Genomic DNA, 16,735 nt, shown 5'->3' with positions numbered 1-16,735 from the left:
CGCAGATCGTTCTCGCGCAGTCACTTGGCTCGATCTCTCGCGGTCACTCGCTCGCTCTCCTTACTCGGCGCAAAATGATCTCTCGCAGTCGCTCAGATCTCTCTCTCCTCGCGGAGTTCACGTGACGTTCTGTCGTCACCCGATCGACGAGTCGTCACCCGATCGACGAGTCGTCACTCGATCGATGAGTCGTCACTCGACCGACGAGTCCTCACTCGACCGACGAGTCGTCACTCGACCGTTTTGTCGTCACTCGACCGTTCTGTCGTCACTCGGCGCAGAGCGTTCTCTCGCAGTCGCTCGACTCGATCTGCGCAGTCGCTTGGCTCGATCTCTCGCGGTCACTCGCTCGTTCTCTTTACTCGGCGCAGATCGATCTCTCGCAGTCGCTCAGATCTCTCTCTCCTCGTAGAGTTGACGTGTCGATTCAGCAACAAGGACTCGCTGAGGCGTATCCATATTTGACGTATCCATCATGGCTTCACGATGAATTGTCTTGAAAACAGTTGGCTCGCGCTCTCGCGGTCACTCGACTCGATCTCTCACGGTCACTCGGCGCAGATCGTTCTCGCGCAGTCACTTTGCTCGATCTCTCGCGGTCACTCGCTCGCTCTCCTTACTCGGCGCAGAACGATCTCTCGCAGTCGCTTTGATCTCTCTCTCCTCGCGGAGTTGACGTGTTGTTCTGTCGTCACCTGATCGACGAGTCGTCACTCGATCGACGAGTCGTCACTCAACCGACGAGTCCTCACTCGACCGACGAGTCGTCACTCCACCGTTTTGTCGTCACTCGACCAACGATTCGTCACTCGACCGACGAGTCATCACTCGATCGACGAGTCGTCCCTCGACCGATTTGTCGTCACTCGACCGATGAGTCGTCACTCGACCGTTTTGTCGTCACTCGACCGTTCTCTCGTCACTTGACCGACGAGTCGTCACTCAACCGACGAGTCCTAACTCGACCGACGAGTCGTCACTCGACCGTTTTGTCGTCACTCGACCGTTCTGTCGTCACTAGCGCAGAGCGCTCTCTCGAAGTCACTCGGCTCGGATCGCTCTCTCGCAGTCACTCAGATTGCTCACACGTCTCGAGCATGACGTGATACCGCAAAGACACGTCCACCCGTGATGATTTGATTGTGCGAAGACACGTCCACCCGTGACGATTTGATTGTGCAGATACACGTCCACCCGTGGCGATTTGATTGTGATGGTTTGCTCATGGCGGTACGTTCATGATGATGTCTACGACGACTTGTCTTTGGCAGTGTGTCGATTGACACTTCATCCATGGCAACTTGCTCTGATGGTTCAGAACACTGTCCTCACAGATCGTTCGTGCAATCATCCCAAACTAAGAAGTCTGATCGGAATCAGAAGTATGTCGATGACAGCTCGCCCAAGACGTTCCGTCTATGACACTTCATCTATGACAACCTAACCATGACGGCCCATTCATGATAATTGTCTGCGTTGTTCTCTCGCAGTCGCTCGACTCGATCTCTCGCGGTTACTCGGCGCATATCGATCTCTCGCAGTCGCTCAGATCTCTCTCTCCTCGCGGAGTAGACGTGTCGACTCAGCAACAAGGACTCGCTGAGGCGTATCCATATTTTCTGTATCCATCATGGCTTCATGATGAATCGTCTCGAAAACAGTCGACTCGCACTCTTACGGTTATTCGGCGCAGATCGATCTCTCGCAGTCGCTCATATCTCTCTCGCGGTCACTCGATTCGGTGCAGATCGATCTCTCGCAGTCGCTCATATCTCTCTCCTCGCGGAGTTGACGTGTCGACTCAGCGCTGAGTCCATTTTCTTATAAACCCTCTTCGTAAAATTCATTGAGATCAACTCCATCTCTCTCAAACAACTGGGGGGCTTACTGTTGGACATGGACTTTGTCTCCAACAAGGCCTATAAGATAATGGGCTCAGCCCATTTGAAAGGGGGTCACTAGGAAACCCTAGACCTCTTCTTTCTATAAATAAGGAGTCAACCTCCTTTGAGAAGGGACTCTTGGCTCTTGGACTCTCTTTTGGTCTCTCATCCATCTCTCTCTACTTCTAGAGAGAGAAACACTTTTCCACATGCTTTCACCTAAGCACTTGTGATCCTTTGTTGTAGAACTACGATTGGCTTGATCCCCTTTCGGGGTACGTAGGCAACCCTTCACCGAGTCCAGCTTGATCATTAAACACCTTTTTCTTATTCTCTTCGAGTCCTCGTCTTATTCTCTTCGAGTCCTCGTCTTATTCTCTTCGAGTCCTCGTCTCGTTCATTCAAGCGCAGATCTTTCTCTCGTCACTCGACCGTACTTCGATCGACGAGTCCTCACTTGACCGACGAGTCCTCACTCGACCGAAGAGTCGTCACTTGACCGTTCTCTTCGAGTCGTCTCCATCCGGTTCAAGCTCAGCATGAAGACTTCTCCTAACCCCACTGACGAGTACTCGTCTCGTTTATTCACTAGTTTGTTGACAGTTCTCGGTTCAAACAATCGTGGATACAATAAAATAAATTAAATGGCTGTACAGAAAAGATATAATACGGCATAAACTAGACTATCATTCGATATTTGTTATAAAGACAGATTATAACGATATTATTTGATGTGCTTCTATTTATTGTAAAGCTTATTTATGAGATTAAATATGAATTAAAGAAGAATGTTTAAAACTGATGTGTGGGCGCAGAAAGAAATAAAGTGAAATGTGTTATAAATCATGGAGTGGATTGCCATTAACCAGACCCGGATCGAGACCGGCCCAATACCTAGAAGATGGAGAGATGGCCGAAGCCCTAGAAAGAGGAGAGAGAGAGAGCCGACTTCAGGAGAGAGAGACGGCCACAAAGCCTGGAGAAAATGAAACTCTTTCTTTTTCCTAGTAGATGTAATCTTTCCATTATCATGTATTAGTAGTTTTCCTAATCCTAGTGAGTTTAGGTTTTGGATACTTTCCATTTATCTTCATCTTGTAATCCTTATATAAAGGAACCCCCTTGATCATTAATAATAACACAGAGAAATATCCAGTCTCTAAACTCTCTAATTTACAACACGTTATCAGCACGATAGACTCCAAAACTCTGAGACAAAACCTAACCCAAAATCCGTCACACATAAACCCTAAATCAGGCGTAATTTAAAATCGATCTATATCTCAAATCCTGAGGAACCAGACGACGAGACACATATCATCTTGAAGCTCTTGACGAGACGAATCCATCAGCACAAACCGTTTGTCGATCCGATCTCAGACGCGCCCACACTCGCAGAAACAATACGTGGCGCCGTCTTGATCTTTTGGAACCCTAATCCCGAAGAACCCTAAATTGTTCTTGCTTGCGTTCCGGCTTGCAAACTCCGATCAAGCTCAACTCCGATCAAGCTCAGCTTCAGACATTCCCTGTCCGTGAGCAACGTCCTCAAGCCTCAGCTCAGCATGCGTCCAGCTCAGACCAAATCCCCGACCAGACGCAAGCGTCCGCAAGAAGAAACAAGCTCGCGATAGCCCTCGGCAACGCGACCCGACAGGAGCCGTCCCACGTCCGTTCATCTCAGCTCGTCTCTGATCTTGGAGGTCCGGTTTCTACAATCTGCAAAACAAAGGTAATCCTAATTCTGAGAACATGAATCGAACCTGGTTGTTTTGTAAAGATTGAAACCCTAAAAGATAATCTCTAAAACTAACAGCCATAGGTTAAATAGATCAATCCCCTATGAGTAAATCGAAGCTCTATAAGTTCGATCTAAACCTAAAAACGAGATTGATCCATTGATCAATTAAAATCAGAACCTTAAAGGTTTTTGAATCTCAAATCAAAACCCCTTGATCAAAGATCAAAGTTTTTCGAAATCCCCTAAAATCCTAATTTTGGAAAATCGGTTTTAATTTTGATTTGAAACTTGAGTGTTTGATTGATCGCCTAGAGCTATGATTAGGATTGTTTTCAAAACTCGAATCTGAATTGCTTGAAATGTTTAAATGTTTAAATGTTTAAAAACACTTAATCTCGATTTATATTCCTAAAGGCCTTGAAACCTTAATTTTAAAATCGAATCCTACTAATGTTTAAACCGAAACCCTAGAATTGATTAAGATTATTTGCATACATATGAATCTGAATATGGATTGCATTCATACTGTTTAAAAGGAATCGACCAGCATGTAGTTTATAAAATCTTGAAACCGTTTGCATTAAGTAGAACTACATGGCCGTGTGGCTTGATGATTGTTTCGCACCATGGTCGATTAGATTGCTTGATTTTCATAAATGCGTAAGACATGTTTGTGGCCAAGCTTGTTGATTATCTTGCGGCCACATGATCACATTGTGAGACTTAATTTTGAATGATGATGTGATTCAGATGTCGAAAATCTCAAACATAGACTATGCAGCCCTTAATCCCTCCGGAGATAACTACTTGCAGTGGGCGCTCGATACAAAGATCAGTCTAAGGTCAAAGGGACTTGGTGATACTATCATCAAGGGCAACAATGAGACCGATAAGAATCGGTACATGGCTATAAGTATTATACGCCATCACCTCATTGAAGGTCTAAAAGATCAGTACATCACGATGGAAAATCTACTAGAACTTTGGGATGCTTTACAGCATAGATATGATCACCAGAAAACAGTGTTACTTCCAAAGGCTAGAAACGACTGGAAGAATCTTAGATTCTTGGATTATAAGTCGGTTGATGAGTACAATTCAGTCTTATTTAAGACGGTCTCGATGCTGAGACTTTGTGGTGAAGTAGTAACCGAAGAAGAGTTACTTGAGAAGACTTACTCCACATTCCATTCATCGAATGTGATACTGCAACAGCAGTACATAATGAAAGGCTTCGCCACATATACTGATCTGATCTCGTGCCTGCTTCTGGCCGAGGCAAACAATGAGCTCCTGATGAAGAACAGTGAAGTTAGACCTGTTGGAACAACACCATTACCGGAAGCTAATGAGGTTGAAAAGAAAGAACCCAACGAGTGCAATTACGTCCAAAACAATAAGAGATCACACGGTAATGGCCGTGGTGGTTACAAGGGGCGTGGCAGTGACAATTACATGAACAACCGAGATAACTACTCGACCGGCCGGAAAGGAAACCACAATAACCATGGTCGTGGTTCCAATTATGGCCGTGGCCGAGGTAGTTATGGCCGTGGTCGAGGCGGCATATCCAAACCGTCTTACTCGACCAAATCCGTTTGTCACAGATGTGGAATGGGAAACCATTGGGCCAAGAACTGTAGAACCCCTAAGCACTTATGTGAGCTATACCAAGAAAGTCTGAAGAACAAGAACCCGGAGGCTCACATGGTTCACGATTCCGGATATAAGGCCGATAATGATTCCGACATTGCTAAAGATGACCAGATGGACTTTGAGACTTCTGATTGTCTCAAGGACTAAATATCGATACGACTTGTCTTATTGCTTTATGATTTGCTTTGATGTTTCATGATTTTATATATATATAATAAGATGGATGTCCGACTCTGTCCGTCTAAGGGCATCCGACTCTTCAGCAAAGAACATCTGGCTATCCTACTAGACGCGTCTGGCTTTTAAGACTAAAAGGCGTCTAGCCCTTCTTCTTGATCACGGGCTAGTAGAGACAAAGGATCAACCGGATACAAATGTATTGTAGTCCATAAGCTTGTGAAAGCCGAGATTCATGACCTAATAATATATACTTAGCGTGTAATATGATCCACAACAACTAAGGTCATGAGACGCCATCATTAAGATAGGAATGCAAAATGAATACGGCATTACCTAAGGCAAAGAAATCGATGTCCACATCCATGAGAGTGTTCGGCCGCAGAGCCATAATAAGAGATTATAAACTCACAGCAATGATCATTGATCTTGAACACTCATGAGACAAGTAGTAGACATGTATAGACGAGGTCTATGACCCAGACATGGATCAGCCAGATCGAGACATAGGTTCATGATAACCATGTCTAGTACACTGTCCATAAGTACTTGGTTTATCCGACCATAGTAAAGAGTTAACAGTAGACGATCACGTCTAGACTATGGACACATGCAAACACGATTTGCAAAGACCCAATAGTGATCCCCGAGAACAATATGGTCCACATTATTTAGCACACATGCTTTACCGGGATACTTAATGTCAAAAGACATGAGAGACGACCTAAGAGGTCGAAGTGGTCTAGATACGGCTTAGTAATGAACTTAGCCGATTACTCCCTTCCTATACATACAGGAAATATCACGCACCAAGATGCGTAGAATGTAGAAACCTACACTGAGGTTCACATCAGGGGGAGTAGTGCGTGTTGTACTATTTTTCCTTCATCATGGTTTTGTCCCACTGGGTTTTCCTGATAAGGTTTTAATGAGGCAACATGAAGCGTACTACAAATCATGTATGGTTATGGCATCCAAGGGGAAGTGTTATAAATCATAGAGTGGATTGCCATTAACCAGGCCCAGACCAAGACCGGTCCAATACCTAGAAGATGGAGAGACGGTCGAAGCCCTAGAGAGAGGAGAGAGAGAGCCGACTTCAGGAGAGAGAGAGACGGCCACAAAGCTTGGAGAAAAGGAAACCCTTTCCTTTTCCTAGTAGATGTAATCTTTCCATTATTATGTATTAGTAGTTTTCCTAATCCTAGTGAGTTTAGGTTTTGGATACTTTCCATTTATCTTCATCTTGTAATCCTTATATAAAGGAACCCCCTTGATTATTAATAATAACACAGAGAAATATTCAGTCTCTAAACTCTCTAATTTACAACAAAACGAACAATTTTCTCTCTCATTAAACTCTCTCCCTCCCGTGTGCGTGCTGCTCCTGCTCTAACGTACGGTCAGCGCGTGAGTGCTTCCGCCGGCGTCGGAGGCTTCCTTTCTCCCTCATCTCCGTTTTGCTTTTGCTTCTCCATCATTCTCTCACTCTCCCGTGGCTGTTAGGTGAAGAACCTGGTTTGAGCTTCTTCGATCCAGTGCGACCTCCGTGCGCAAGGGAGTCAATCTGGTGTCGATTTGCTCCTTCTGGTTCCCTAGCGAGGTCGTGGTAGTGGTTAAGGGTGGTTGGAGTCGGCGTTTAGAGTTCAAGAGTAGATCTCGTTTTCAAATCTAAGATTTACCTTCGGTTTTGTTGCTCCTTGCGGTGGTTGCAGGTTTGGCTTCTCCACAGACTCTCACCGGTCTCTGGTCTTGGTGGAGTTTGTTCAGCTGCGGCGGTGGTCTTTGTTTTGCTTTGCGGTGTCGTGGAGTGAACAGAGTCTAGTCTCCGCTGTCAGGTGAGCTCCGGTGGTTTCCTCTAACACGGAGATGAGTCATGGTTCTGGTTATGCAGGAGGAGTTGGTAACTTGGCTCAGTGGCCTGGCTCGTGTGGGTTCGTGAGCTTCTTAAAGGGTTGTCGTCTATGGCTTCTTCGCGGCTATTCGCTGCCACATCACTTCGAATATCCCTGCTTTGTCTCTCTCCACAACCTCTGGGGTCGACGGCGGTCTGGTTTCTCAGAGGTGTCTCTTAGTTTGTCATGTTTGCTCCTCTCCATTTGTCTGGAGATTAGCTTCTCTTGTCTCATGCTACTGTTGTACGGTTCTCGTGTGGCGGCAAGTTTTGTGAGGCCGAGGACCCGTCCTTAGTCTCGGAGTCAATGCTTGGCTATATCACTCATCCCAGTGCCTAAGCTGCTCATTTGTTCAGTTTTGGTAGTATGATTAACTAGTTTGTGCAGGTGCAGAGACTGTTTGGTCAGAGTTCAGTGACAATTTCAACCGTTCTTTGGCCGTTTGGTGTTTAGGGGCGCTGTACATTAGTACTAGGTGTTCTCTGCTCGTCTCCGGTCTAATAAATGCTCGATTTAGTTGAGGCGGGTGTGCTTGGCCGCTACTATTGTTGTCTGTTCGTGTAGGCAGGTGCTATGAAGCCCTCGGCAAGCTGTTCTCATATGGGTCATTATCTTTAAGAGCGGATCATCGGGGAAGCCAAAATTACCGGGTTCTGGTTCTCAGTTGAATTTGGCTTATCTTTTTGCAGCAAGCGCGTGGTGTGGATTTGGTCGAGCTTCTGGATAGCGGCCATGGTTTGTTGTGTCTGCCCCTGTTGATGCTAGATAGAGTTGTGTTTAGTTTTTAATTTCGTTTATTCTGCTTCTTGTTATCTTTTGTAATTATGTCAAAAACGTAAAAGCTTGGTAATAATATCTTTACATTTTTACCAAAAAAAAATAAAAATAAATAAAGTCTGTGTGCAATCAGTTTTTTTTAGAACATACACAAACTGGACGTAGAAAAAAAAAAAAAAAAAAAGAGTTTCACGGTTTAGGATTCTTGGTGAGTGAGATACTTGTGAGTGAAACAACTGCTGTTGCATTAAAAGATTTTAGGTAATTATGAATCGATCAGTCGTGGTACACAAGTAAGTTGTAAGTAGTCACGTAAATCTGATTGAACAAGATTGTCAAATTTGTTTAAATAATTTATAATAAAGATATTTGTTGAAATATAAGCTTATAAATCTAAGATCGTTAACTGTTGTACATGTTCAAGGTGTTTCATTAATCACCTCATATCAACAATAATTGTTTAAAAAACCTTGCCATAATAAAAAGAACTCTAATAAAAAAATAGTAACAAGGAAACATGTGGGAATAGAGAACAGTATTTTTCCAAAAAGCTACTGTTGAACGTCAGGTCCGTGGTGCTTTGTTGATAGTATCACGAAAGTTTTTTTTTTTTTTTGGTAACTCTGGTATCTGGGCAGCCACATTCTCAACTTTCTCTTCGTAAGGGGTCCAGCGCCCCAATAGAAGGGATGTTAAATCCGCTGTGGCTGGAGCTCGAACTCGTGATGGCGGGCACCTCAGCCGAAGTTCATTTACCATCAGACCACGAGGCCCGGTTAGTATCACTAAAGTTATAAACATTTTAAAATAAATGTGTTAGAATATAACTGTTTTATTCTAATATTTATCAATAACGTTAAAAAATGAGCTTCGTGATTATTTAGAGTGTGATTAAATGGTTTTTTTAGAGTAATATTTTACTCCATATTTTTTATTACTTCAAGTTCAGCTACAATTTTACCAATCAGATATTATATATTATAATTTTCTAGTTATTCTAGTTACTATACAAATGAAAAAAAAAACTCTATTATTTAGTGTGTGATTGGTAAATTGCTAGGAATAACATAAAGTGGAAGAAGGAGAATAAACAGAAAAAATGAAAATGAGAATAAAAATGTTTACTCTACTCGAAACATGCCAATAATTTCTACCATTTTCAGCTGCATTCAGCTAAAATATATTCTAACGTTATTGATAAATATTAGAATAAAACAGTTCTATTCTAACACATTTACTTTAAAATGTTTATACAATCACACTTTTACTCTATATTATGTCAGCGTAACTGATGTTACTCCACTTTTCTTTTCTTTTTTCCACTATTTCACTTTTTTAATTTCATCTAGTTTTTACCATTTCATTTATTCCAATTTCCTCTTTTGTTTACCAGTCAGATTCTTAGTCATATATTTCAACACCATCTTGACATAACGTGACATGGTGATGAGACATATGATTGCGTGAATATCTTTTCCAATTATTTATATAACAGAAAAGCGTGGAAAAAGCGCATATAATGCCCTTACCAGTCCGCAGTCCAAATTTAATATGAAAGGTATAGCTCAGACACCCGCTATCTTAGGGCTGGCCCGACACGGTCTTTGTTTGATTTATCATTTCCTTGTTTTTGACATTTATGGATTTGCACTTTTCTGTTCAACTCTATCAATACATGAACATGCGTATACTTGCCGTGAATGAAATTGGGTATGATATTTTGATGAAAGAAGCTTGTTACGTAACAAAAAAGGGTTATCGACCTCTAAACACGCGTATACCACTGCAAACCATAATACGTAGATATATAAGGACATACTAATTAAATATTAAATTTGGGCATTTTGTTAAACATAAAGAACGTTATTCACGGTACGTAAACTGAATCAACGACAGAAAAATTAGAAGTTAATATGCACCTAAATTAGAGTCAAAGCCGGGCCTGATTACAAGCTGTCCAAGCATAAGCTTGGGGCCGTCATCTATATAAAATTCACAAGGGCCAATCATTATCCAAAGCGATGTCAGCTCCACTGGTGTCCGTGTCATTCCCATAGGATGAAGGTCGTGGGTTGATTTCTTTGCCGACGGATTTTTAATGTTTTTCCAGAAATAAATAATTGCAAGGCCAAAGATATATTATGTGCTTGGGTCCTTAAACTTCAAGCCCGGATATGATTAGAGTAGTGGTGTAATAGGTGCGGAACAATAAACTAAATTAACTAATGATGCGATAGCTTTTTTGATAAAATGTTAAAATATTATCAATTTTGAAGGACGATACAGAAAAAATAAATAGGAGACGTTTTAGTTTAAAGGCTATTGTGACTCCGACTATCCTGCAGACTTGGATAAGAAGAGGTCAATTTCTGGATATGTATTCACCTTAGTTGGTAACACGATAAGCAAGATGTCACACTGCAGAAAGTGGTGACTCTATCAACCACCGAAACTGAATACATATGGAAATAAAAGAATGAATCTGGCTAAAAGGCATATGCGAGGAAATGAAGCTAAGCAAAGAATTGGTAGAGGTAAACTGTGATTGATATAGTGTTATCTACTTAGCTAAGAACTTTTTTTTACAGAGAAAGAACTAAGGATGAAATATACCATAGCTAACGGAGAAGTAAAAGTTCTAAAGATTTAGACGTCAGTTAACCTGACATATGTTAATAAATACTTTACTCAAAATGTAGTTTGAAGGTTAAAGTATTTGGATCATAAGAATACTATATAAGATTCACATGCTAATTAAGGAACAAAGTTAAAACGAATTGAAAAAGGAGAAGGAATATGGTAAAGTTTTGCATACAAACCAAAACGGCATATGTTGATGTGGTGAGTGGTACACCCCAAAATTACCATATAAAAAAGGGCAAATCTCCAAAATAGCACATTTCTAAATTTATATCACAAAAATAGCATTCAAAAACTAAAATGAACAAAATAGCATTTTATCTTTTGAAAGTTTTAATTTTTTTATTTTTCAAAATTTGAAATCTTATCCCCAAAACCTCATTTCTAAACTCTAAACCCTAAACCCTAAACTCTAAACCCTAAACCCTAAACCCTAAACTCTAAACCCTAAACCCTAAACCCTAAACCCTAAACCCTAAACTCTAAACCCTAAACCCTAAACCCTAAACTCTAAACCCTAAACCCTAAACCCTAAACCCTAAACCCTAAACCCTAAACTCTAAACCCTAAACCCTAAACCCTAAATCCTAAACCCCACCCTTTAACTCTAAACCCTAAGTTTGTGACTTTTGATAAAACATTAAGTGCTATTTTTGTGACTTTTGACCTTGAGTGCTAGTTTGGGAACAAAAACTTGATTTAGTGCTATTTTTGTCTTTTTCTCTATAAAAAAGTGTGTTATGTATTGTCATTGCAACATCCCTCAAAAGTAAAATATTGCAATTTACATAAGTCTTAAGTCCATGTCCAGCACAAAAACATCTACCTCCTGAGTCCTGACTTCGGTTTTTCTTTTCAGTTGATGTTCCTTAGATACGCCTTCTATAGTTATGATGTGATAAACTAAATTAACTAATGATGCGATAGCTTTTTTGATAAAATGTTAAAATATTATCAATTTTGAAGGACGATACAGAAAAAATAAATAGGAGACGTTTTAGTTTAAAGGCTATTGTGACTCCGACTATCCTGCAGACTTGGATAAGAAGAGGTCAATTTCTGGATATGTATTCACCTTAGTTGGTAACACGATAAGCAAGATGTCACACTGCAGAAAGTGGTGACTCTATCAACCACCGAAGCTGAATACATATGGAAATAAAAGAATGAATCTGGCTAAAAGGCATATGCGAGGAAATGAAGCTAAGCAAAGAATTGGTAGAGGTAAACTGTGATTGATATAATGTTATCTACTTAGCTAAGAACTTTTTTTTACAGAGAAAGAACTAAGGATGAAATATACCATAGCTAACGGAGAAGTAAAAGTTCTAAAGATTTAGACGTCAGTTAACCTGACATATATGTTAATAAATACTTTACACAAAATGTAGTTTGAAGGTTAAAGTATTTGGATCATAAGAATACTATATAAGATTCACATGCTAATTAAGGAACAAAGTTAAAACGAATTGAAAAAGGAGAAGGAATATGGTAAAGTTTTGCATACAAACCAAAACGGCATATGTTGATGTGGTGAGTGGTACACCCCAAAATTACCATATAAAAAAGGGCAAATCTCCAAAATAGCACATTTCTAAATTTATATCACAAAAATAGCATTCAAAAACTAAAATGAACAAAATAGCATTTTATCTTTTGAAAATTTTAATTTTTTTATTTTTCAAAATTTGAAATCTTATCCCCAAAACCTCATTTCTAAACTCTAAACCCTAAACCCTAAACTCTAAACCCTAAACCCTAAACTCTAAACCATAAACTCTAAACCCTAAACCCTAAACCCTAAACTCTAAACCCTAAACCCTAAACCCTAAACCCTAAACCCTAAACTCTAAACCCTAAACCCTAAACCCTAAACTCTAAACCCTAAACCCTAAACCCTAAACCCTAAACCCTAAACCCTAAACTCTAAACCCTAAACCCTAAACCCTAAATCCTAAACCCCACCCTTTAACTCTAAACCCTAAGTTTGTGACTTTTGATAAAACATTAAGTGCTATTTTTGTGACTTTTGACCTTGAGTGCTAGTTTGGGAACAAAAACTTGATTTAGTGCTATTTTTGTCTTTTTCTCTATAAAAAAGTGTGTTATGTATTGTCATTGCAACATCCCTCAAAAGTAAAATATTGCAATTTACATAAGTCTTAAGTCCATGTCCAGCACAAAAACATCTACCTCCTGAGTCCTGACTTCGGTTTTTCTTTTCAGTTGATGTTCCTTAGATACGCCTCCTATAGTTATGATGCGATAAACTAAATTAACTAATGATGCGATTGCTTTTTTGATAAAATGTTAAAATATTATCAATTTTGAAGGACGATACAGAAAAAATAAATAGGAGACGTTTTAGTTTAAAGGCTATTGTGACTCCGACTATCCTGCAGACTTGGATAAGAAGAGGTCAATTTCTGGATATGTATTCACCTTAGTTGGTAACACGATAAGCAAGATGTCACACTGCAGAAAGTGGTGACTCTATCAACCACCGAAGCTGAATACATATGGAAATAAAAGAATGAATCTGGCTAAAAGGCATATGCGAGGAAATGAAGCTAAGCAAAGAATTGGTAGAGGTAAACTGTGATTGATATAATGTTATCTACTTAGCTAAGAACTTTTTTTTACAGAGAAAGAACTAAGGATGAAATATACCATAGCTAACGGAGAAGTAAAAGTTCTAAAGATTTAGACGTCAGTTAACCTGACATATATGTTAATAAATACGTTACTCAAAATGTAGTTTGAAGGTTAAAGTATTTGGATCATAAGAATACTATATACGATTCATATACTAATTAAGGAACAAAGTTAAAACGAATTGAAAAAGGAGAAGGAACATGGTAAAGTTTTGCATACAAACCAAATCGGCATATGTTGATGTGGTGAGTGGTAGACCCCAAAATTACCATATAAAAAAGGGCAAATCTTCAAAATAGCACATTTCTAAATTTATATCACAAAAATAGCACTCAAAAACTAAAATGAACAAAATAGCATTTTATCTTTTGAAAATTTTAATTTTTTTATTTTTCAAAATTTGAAATCTTATCCCCAAAACTTCATTTCTCAACTCTAAACCCTAAACCCTAAACTCTAAACCCTAAACCCTAAACCCTAAACCCTAAACTCTAAACCCTAAACCTTAAACTCTAAACCCTAAACCCTAAATCCTAAATCCCACCCTTTAACTCTAAACCCTAAGTTTGTGACTTTTGATAAAACATTAAGTGATATTTTTGTGACTTTTGACCTTGAGTGCTAGTTTGGGAACAAAAACTTGATTTAGGGCTATTTTTGTCTTTTTCTCTATGAAACAGTGTGTCATGTATTGTCATTGCAACATCCCTCAAAAGTAAAATATTGCAATTTACATAAGTCTTAAGTCCATGTCCAGCACAAAAACATCTACCTCCTGAGTCCTGACTACGGTTTTTCTTTTCAGTTGATGTTCCTTAGATACGCCTCCTATAGTTATTTGCCGTGATATACTCCAATCGTTTTATCGCCTCAAAATCACATAACGCAGCAAGAGTTGGGATCCTCCTGACTGAAAAGCTCTGTGATTGGGCCTCCCAAGAAACCGTAAGGTCCAAGCCCATAATTGAAACCGTAGCATGGCAGGCCTGGAGACCCGGATTTGGAGATTCCCTCTGCATTCTCTTTCTTCTTGTCCTTCTTCTCAGGCACAACCTGGACGGTTTTCTTCAGTTTCCTTTTCAGATTCTCTGTCACAGTCTTAACCTCCATCGTCCCTGTGACACTAACTACTTCCATCTCTCTGTCTATTTTCACCTGGTAGACACCTGTTAACACAAACTCAGTCCCGTTAAAAACAAGACCAACAAGTTATGCAGAATCAATAATACAAATTCACAAAGCTCAGAATCAGTCAACAATGATGAAAACAGAGATTATTCTTTGGATTAATGACCTTTGGTCTTGGAGATAGTTTTGTGAATCCTCGTGATGCAACCGTCACATGCACAATTCAACTTCAGGCTCACTGTGCTCACAGCGATCTAACCAAAGTGGTGAAGAACAGTTCTTATAAGTTTCATGCATAACGTATTTGAAAGGCCTAAGTGGTTGTTAATCCGAATGAACCCCTAAACGGTAATGGATACACTACATATTTGCAAAATGAGTAAAATCTCAAAAGAAGTATGTTGCTTGAGAGGCAAGTAAATCTTGTGAGACATCTACCTCTTGATACTAGAAACTTAGTGCATTACTAAACAGGGTGAGTTAAGAGTGGTGCGGTACCATAGTAGTCTTGACATCAGCCTTTGCGTGGTTGTTTAGTTTGGAAGTGTCTTTCTTGGGCTTTGGAGATAGCAGCTCGATCTTCTTATTGGTCTTTTTCTGCAATTTCTCTGCAGTCTTCACTGGATCCATGAACCCAATGAGAGTGAGCTTGTTCGAAACAGGATCTGCTCTCACAGTTTCAACTCCTGAAACAATCAAAATCAAGAGCACAAGACAAAAGTAAACGAGTGATGAGAATCATACTTGTATGAGTGATAACAACAGTAGTAGTTGGTGAAATCAAAAGATGATCCAAAAACAATTGAAACTAGATCGGAGAAAAGATTTTGGACGGACGCGGAGATTAAGACTCGGCGAAGATTTTCTGGGAAAAATCAAAACACGGACGCGACACTACTGGTGGAGAATTTGGAATACGCAGAGAAACTAAGTGAAGAGGAAAGCATAACGAGATTATTATATATTTCGAAACATTGACGACGCGATTGAGATTATAAAGATATTGGACGGACGCGAAGATTGAAGATTTTCCGGGAAAATCAAAAACTAAATGCATGACGTACGTACGAGAGAGAGAGAAACATTGACGCGATTGATTGATTGATTGATTGAGTAGTAATGGAGAATCGATTTGGGTTTTCTAGGGATTAAGTGAGGATTATAAACCACCTTCCAAACAACCGGCTAATCTGACGATACTCGAGATACATCCGTCGCAGTGAAGGTCCACCTGAAGAACCACGTGAACCGCCGGCTCTTTTTTCTTCTTCTCCACGTCACACTCGCACACCATGTCTTCGGCAAACAAAGAAAAGAAGGAAAGTAAGGAACCTCAAAAAAACAAACGACGAACAGAATAGAAATCAAAGTATGAGAGACGTTGAATCTCGAAATATCAGCAGACAGAGCGAGTGAGAAGAAAAGCGTGTGCTTGAACCTGGATGAATCACAATGCTTCTATATTTTTCTGCTACTGTGTATATATATATATATATTTTTTTTAACTGTGACAAAAAAAAAAATGGAAAGAGGACAAAAACTGCAAAAAGGCGTTTTAGCACCAGAGGCGGCGAGAGAGTGTAGGGAGAGGTAGGGATATGTATGCTCCAGTCTCTAGACTCCGTACTCTTTTTTTGTTTCTCGCTCCCTCCCTCAGCTTTTGCATTTTTTGTTTTATTCCACGTCAGATTTTTGCTTACTAAAATATTCTCAAAACAGCATTAAATTATGTATATTGATTGGATAATAACCTCCCACATTCTTGTCCCATACTATCTTCCTTTATTTTGTTTTTTTTTTTCTCATGTGTGTGGTATTATGGTATGTAGGGATGTTAAACCTAAGGTAAAATAACTCAGCCCACTCCAATCCACAAATAATCCAACCTAGTTTATACCCAACCTGCAAAAATTCAGAAACATCAAGATTGAAATCCAAACCAAGAAAATAATTCAATAATGTATAGGTTTACCCGTGGGTACCCAAAGTATTATCTTATTTACTCTGAAGATCATGTAAAATATTAATATCGTTAATGTGAGCTTTAATATATAAACAAGATTCTGCAATTTTATAGAAAACTTGTTTTAGCGCAAAAACTCGTTTACGATTTTGGCGGAAAAACTCGCTTTTTCGAGAAAAAAATTATTTTGCAATTTTAACCGAAAAACTCATTTTGCGGT

General features: G+C 39.8%; 2 protein-coding genes across 3 annotated transcripts; one reads left to right on the top strand and one right to left on the bottom strand.

The window, feature by feature from the left end:
• The first annotated feature begins 3,982 nt into the window (after positions 1 to 3,982).
• Positions 3,983 to 6,278, top strand: LOC125585456. Its single transcript, XM_048754533.1, has one exon. The coding sequence runs from the start codon at positions 4,375 to 4,377 to the stop codon at positions 5,425 to 5,427; it is 1,053 nt and encodes a 350-aa protein (XP_048610490.1). The 5' UTR covers positions 3,983 to 4,374; the 3' UTR covers positions 5,428 to 6,278.
• A 7,768-nt stretch (positions 6,279 to 14,046) lies between these two features.
• Positions 14,047 to 16,331, bottom strand: BNAC04G16200D (heavy metal-associated isoprenylated plant protein 1). 2 transcript variants are annotated; one of them, XM_048754532.1, is made up of 5 exons: positions 15,991 to 16,331; positions 15,723 to 15,848; positions 15,051 to 15,238; positions 14,719 to 14,806; positions 14,047 to 14,590 (listed from the first exon to the last, which is right to left on the bottom strand). In XM_048754532.1, the coding sequence occupies exons 2-5, from the start codon at positions 15,844 to 15,846 to the stop codon at positions 14,301 to 14,303; spliced, it is 690 nt and encodes a 229-aa protein (XP_048610489.1). In that variant the 5' UTR covers positions 15,847 to 15,848; positions 15,991 to 16,331; the 3' UTR covers positions 14,047 to 14,300. The 2 variants fall into 2 exon arrangements, with proteins under 2 accessions (XP_048610489.1, XP_013690873.1); XM_013835419.3 differs by having other exon boundaries at positions 15,723 to 16,116.
• Between the last annotated feature and the right edge of the window lie 404 nt (positions 16,332 to 16,735).

This window comes from Brassica napus, chromosome C4 (assembly GCF_020379485.1).
Source record: "Brassica napus cultivar Da-Ae chromosome C4, Da-Ae, whole genome shotgun sequence".
Taxonomy (NCBI): domain Eukaryota; kingdom Viridiplantae; phylum Streptophyta; class Magnoliopsida; order Brassicales; family Brassicaceae; genus Brassica; species Brassica napus.
The sequence above is the reverse complement of the archived record's forward strand: the minus strand, read 5'-3'. Positions and strand labels throughout refer to the sequence as shown.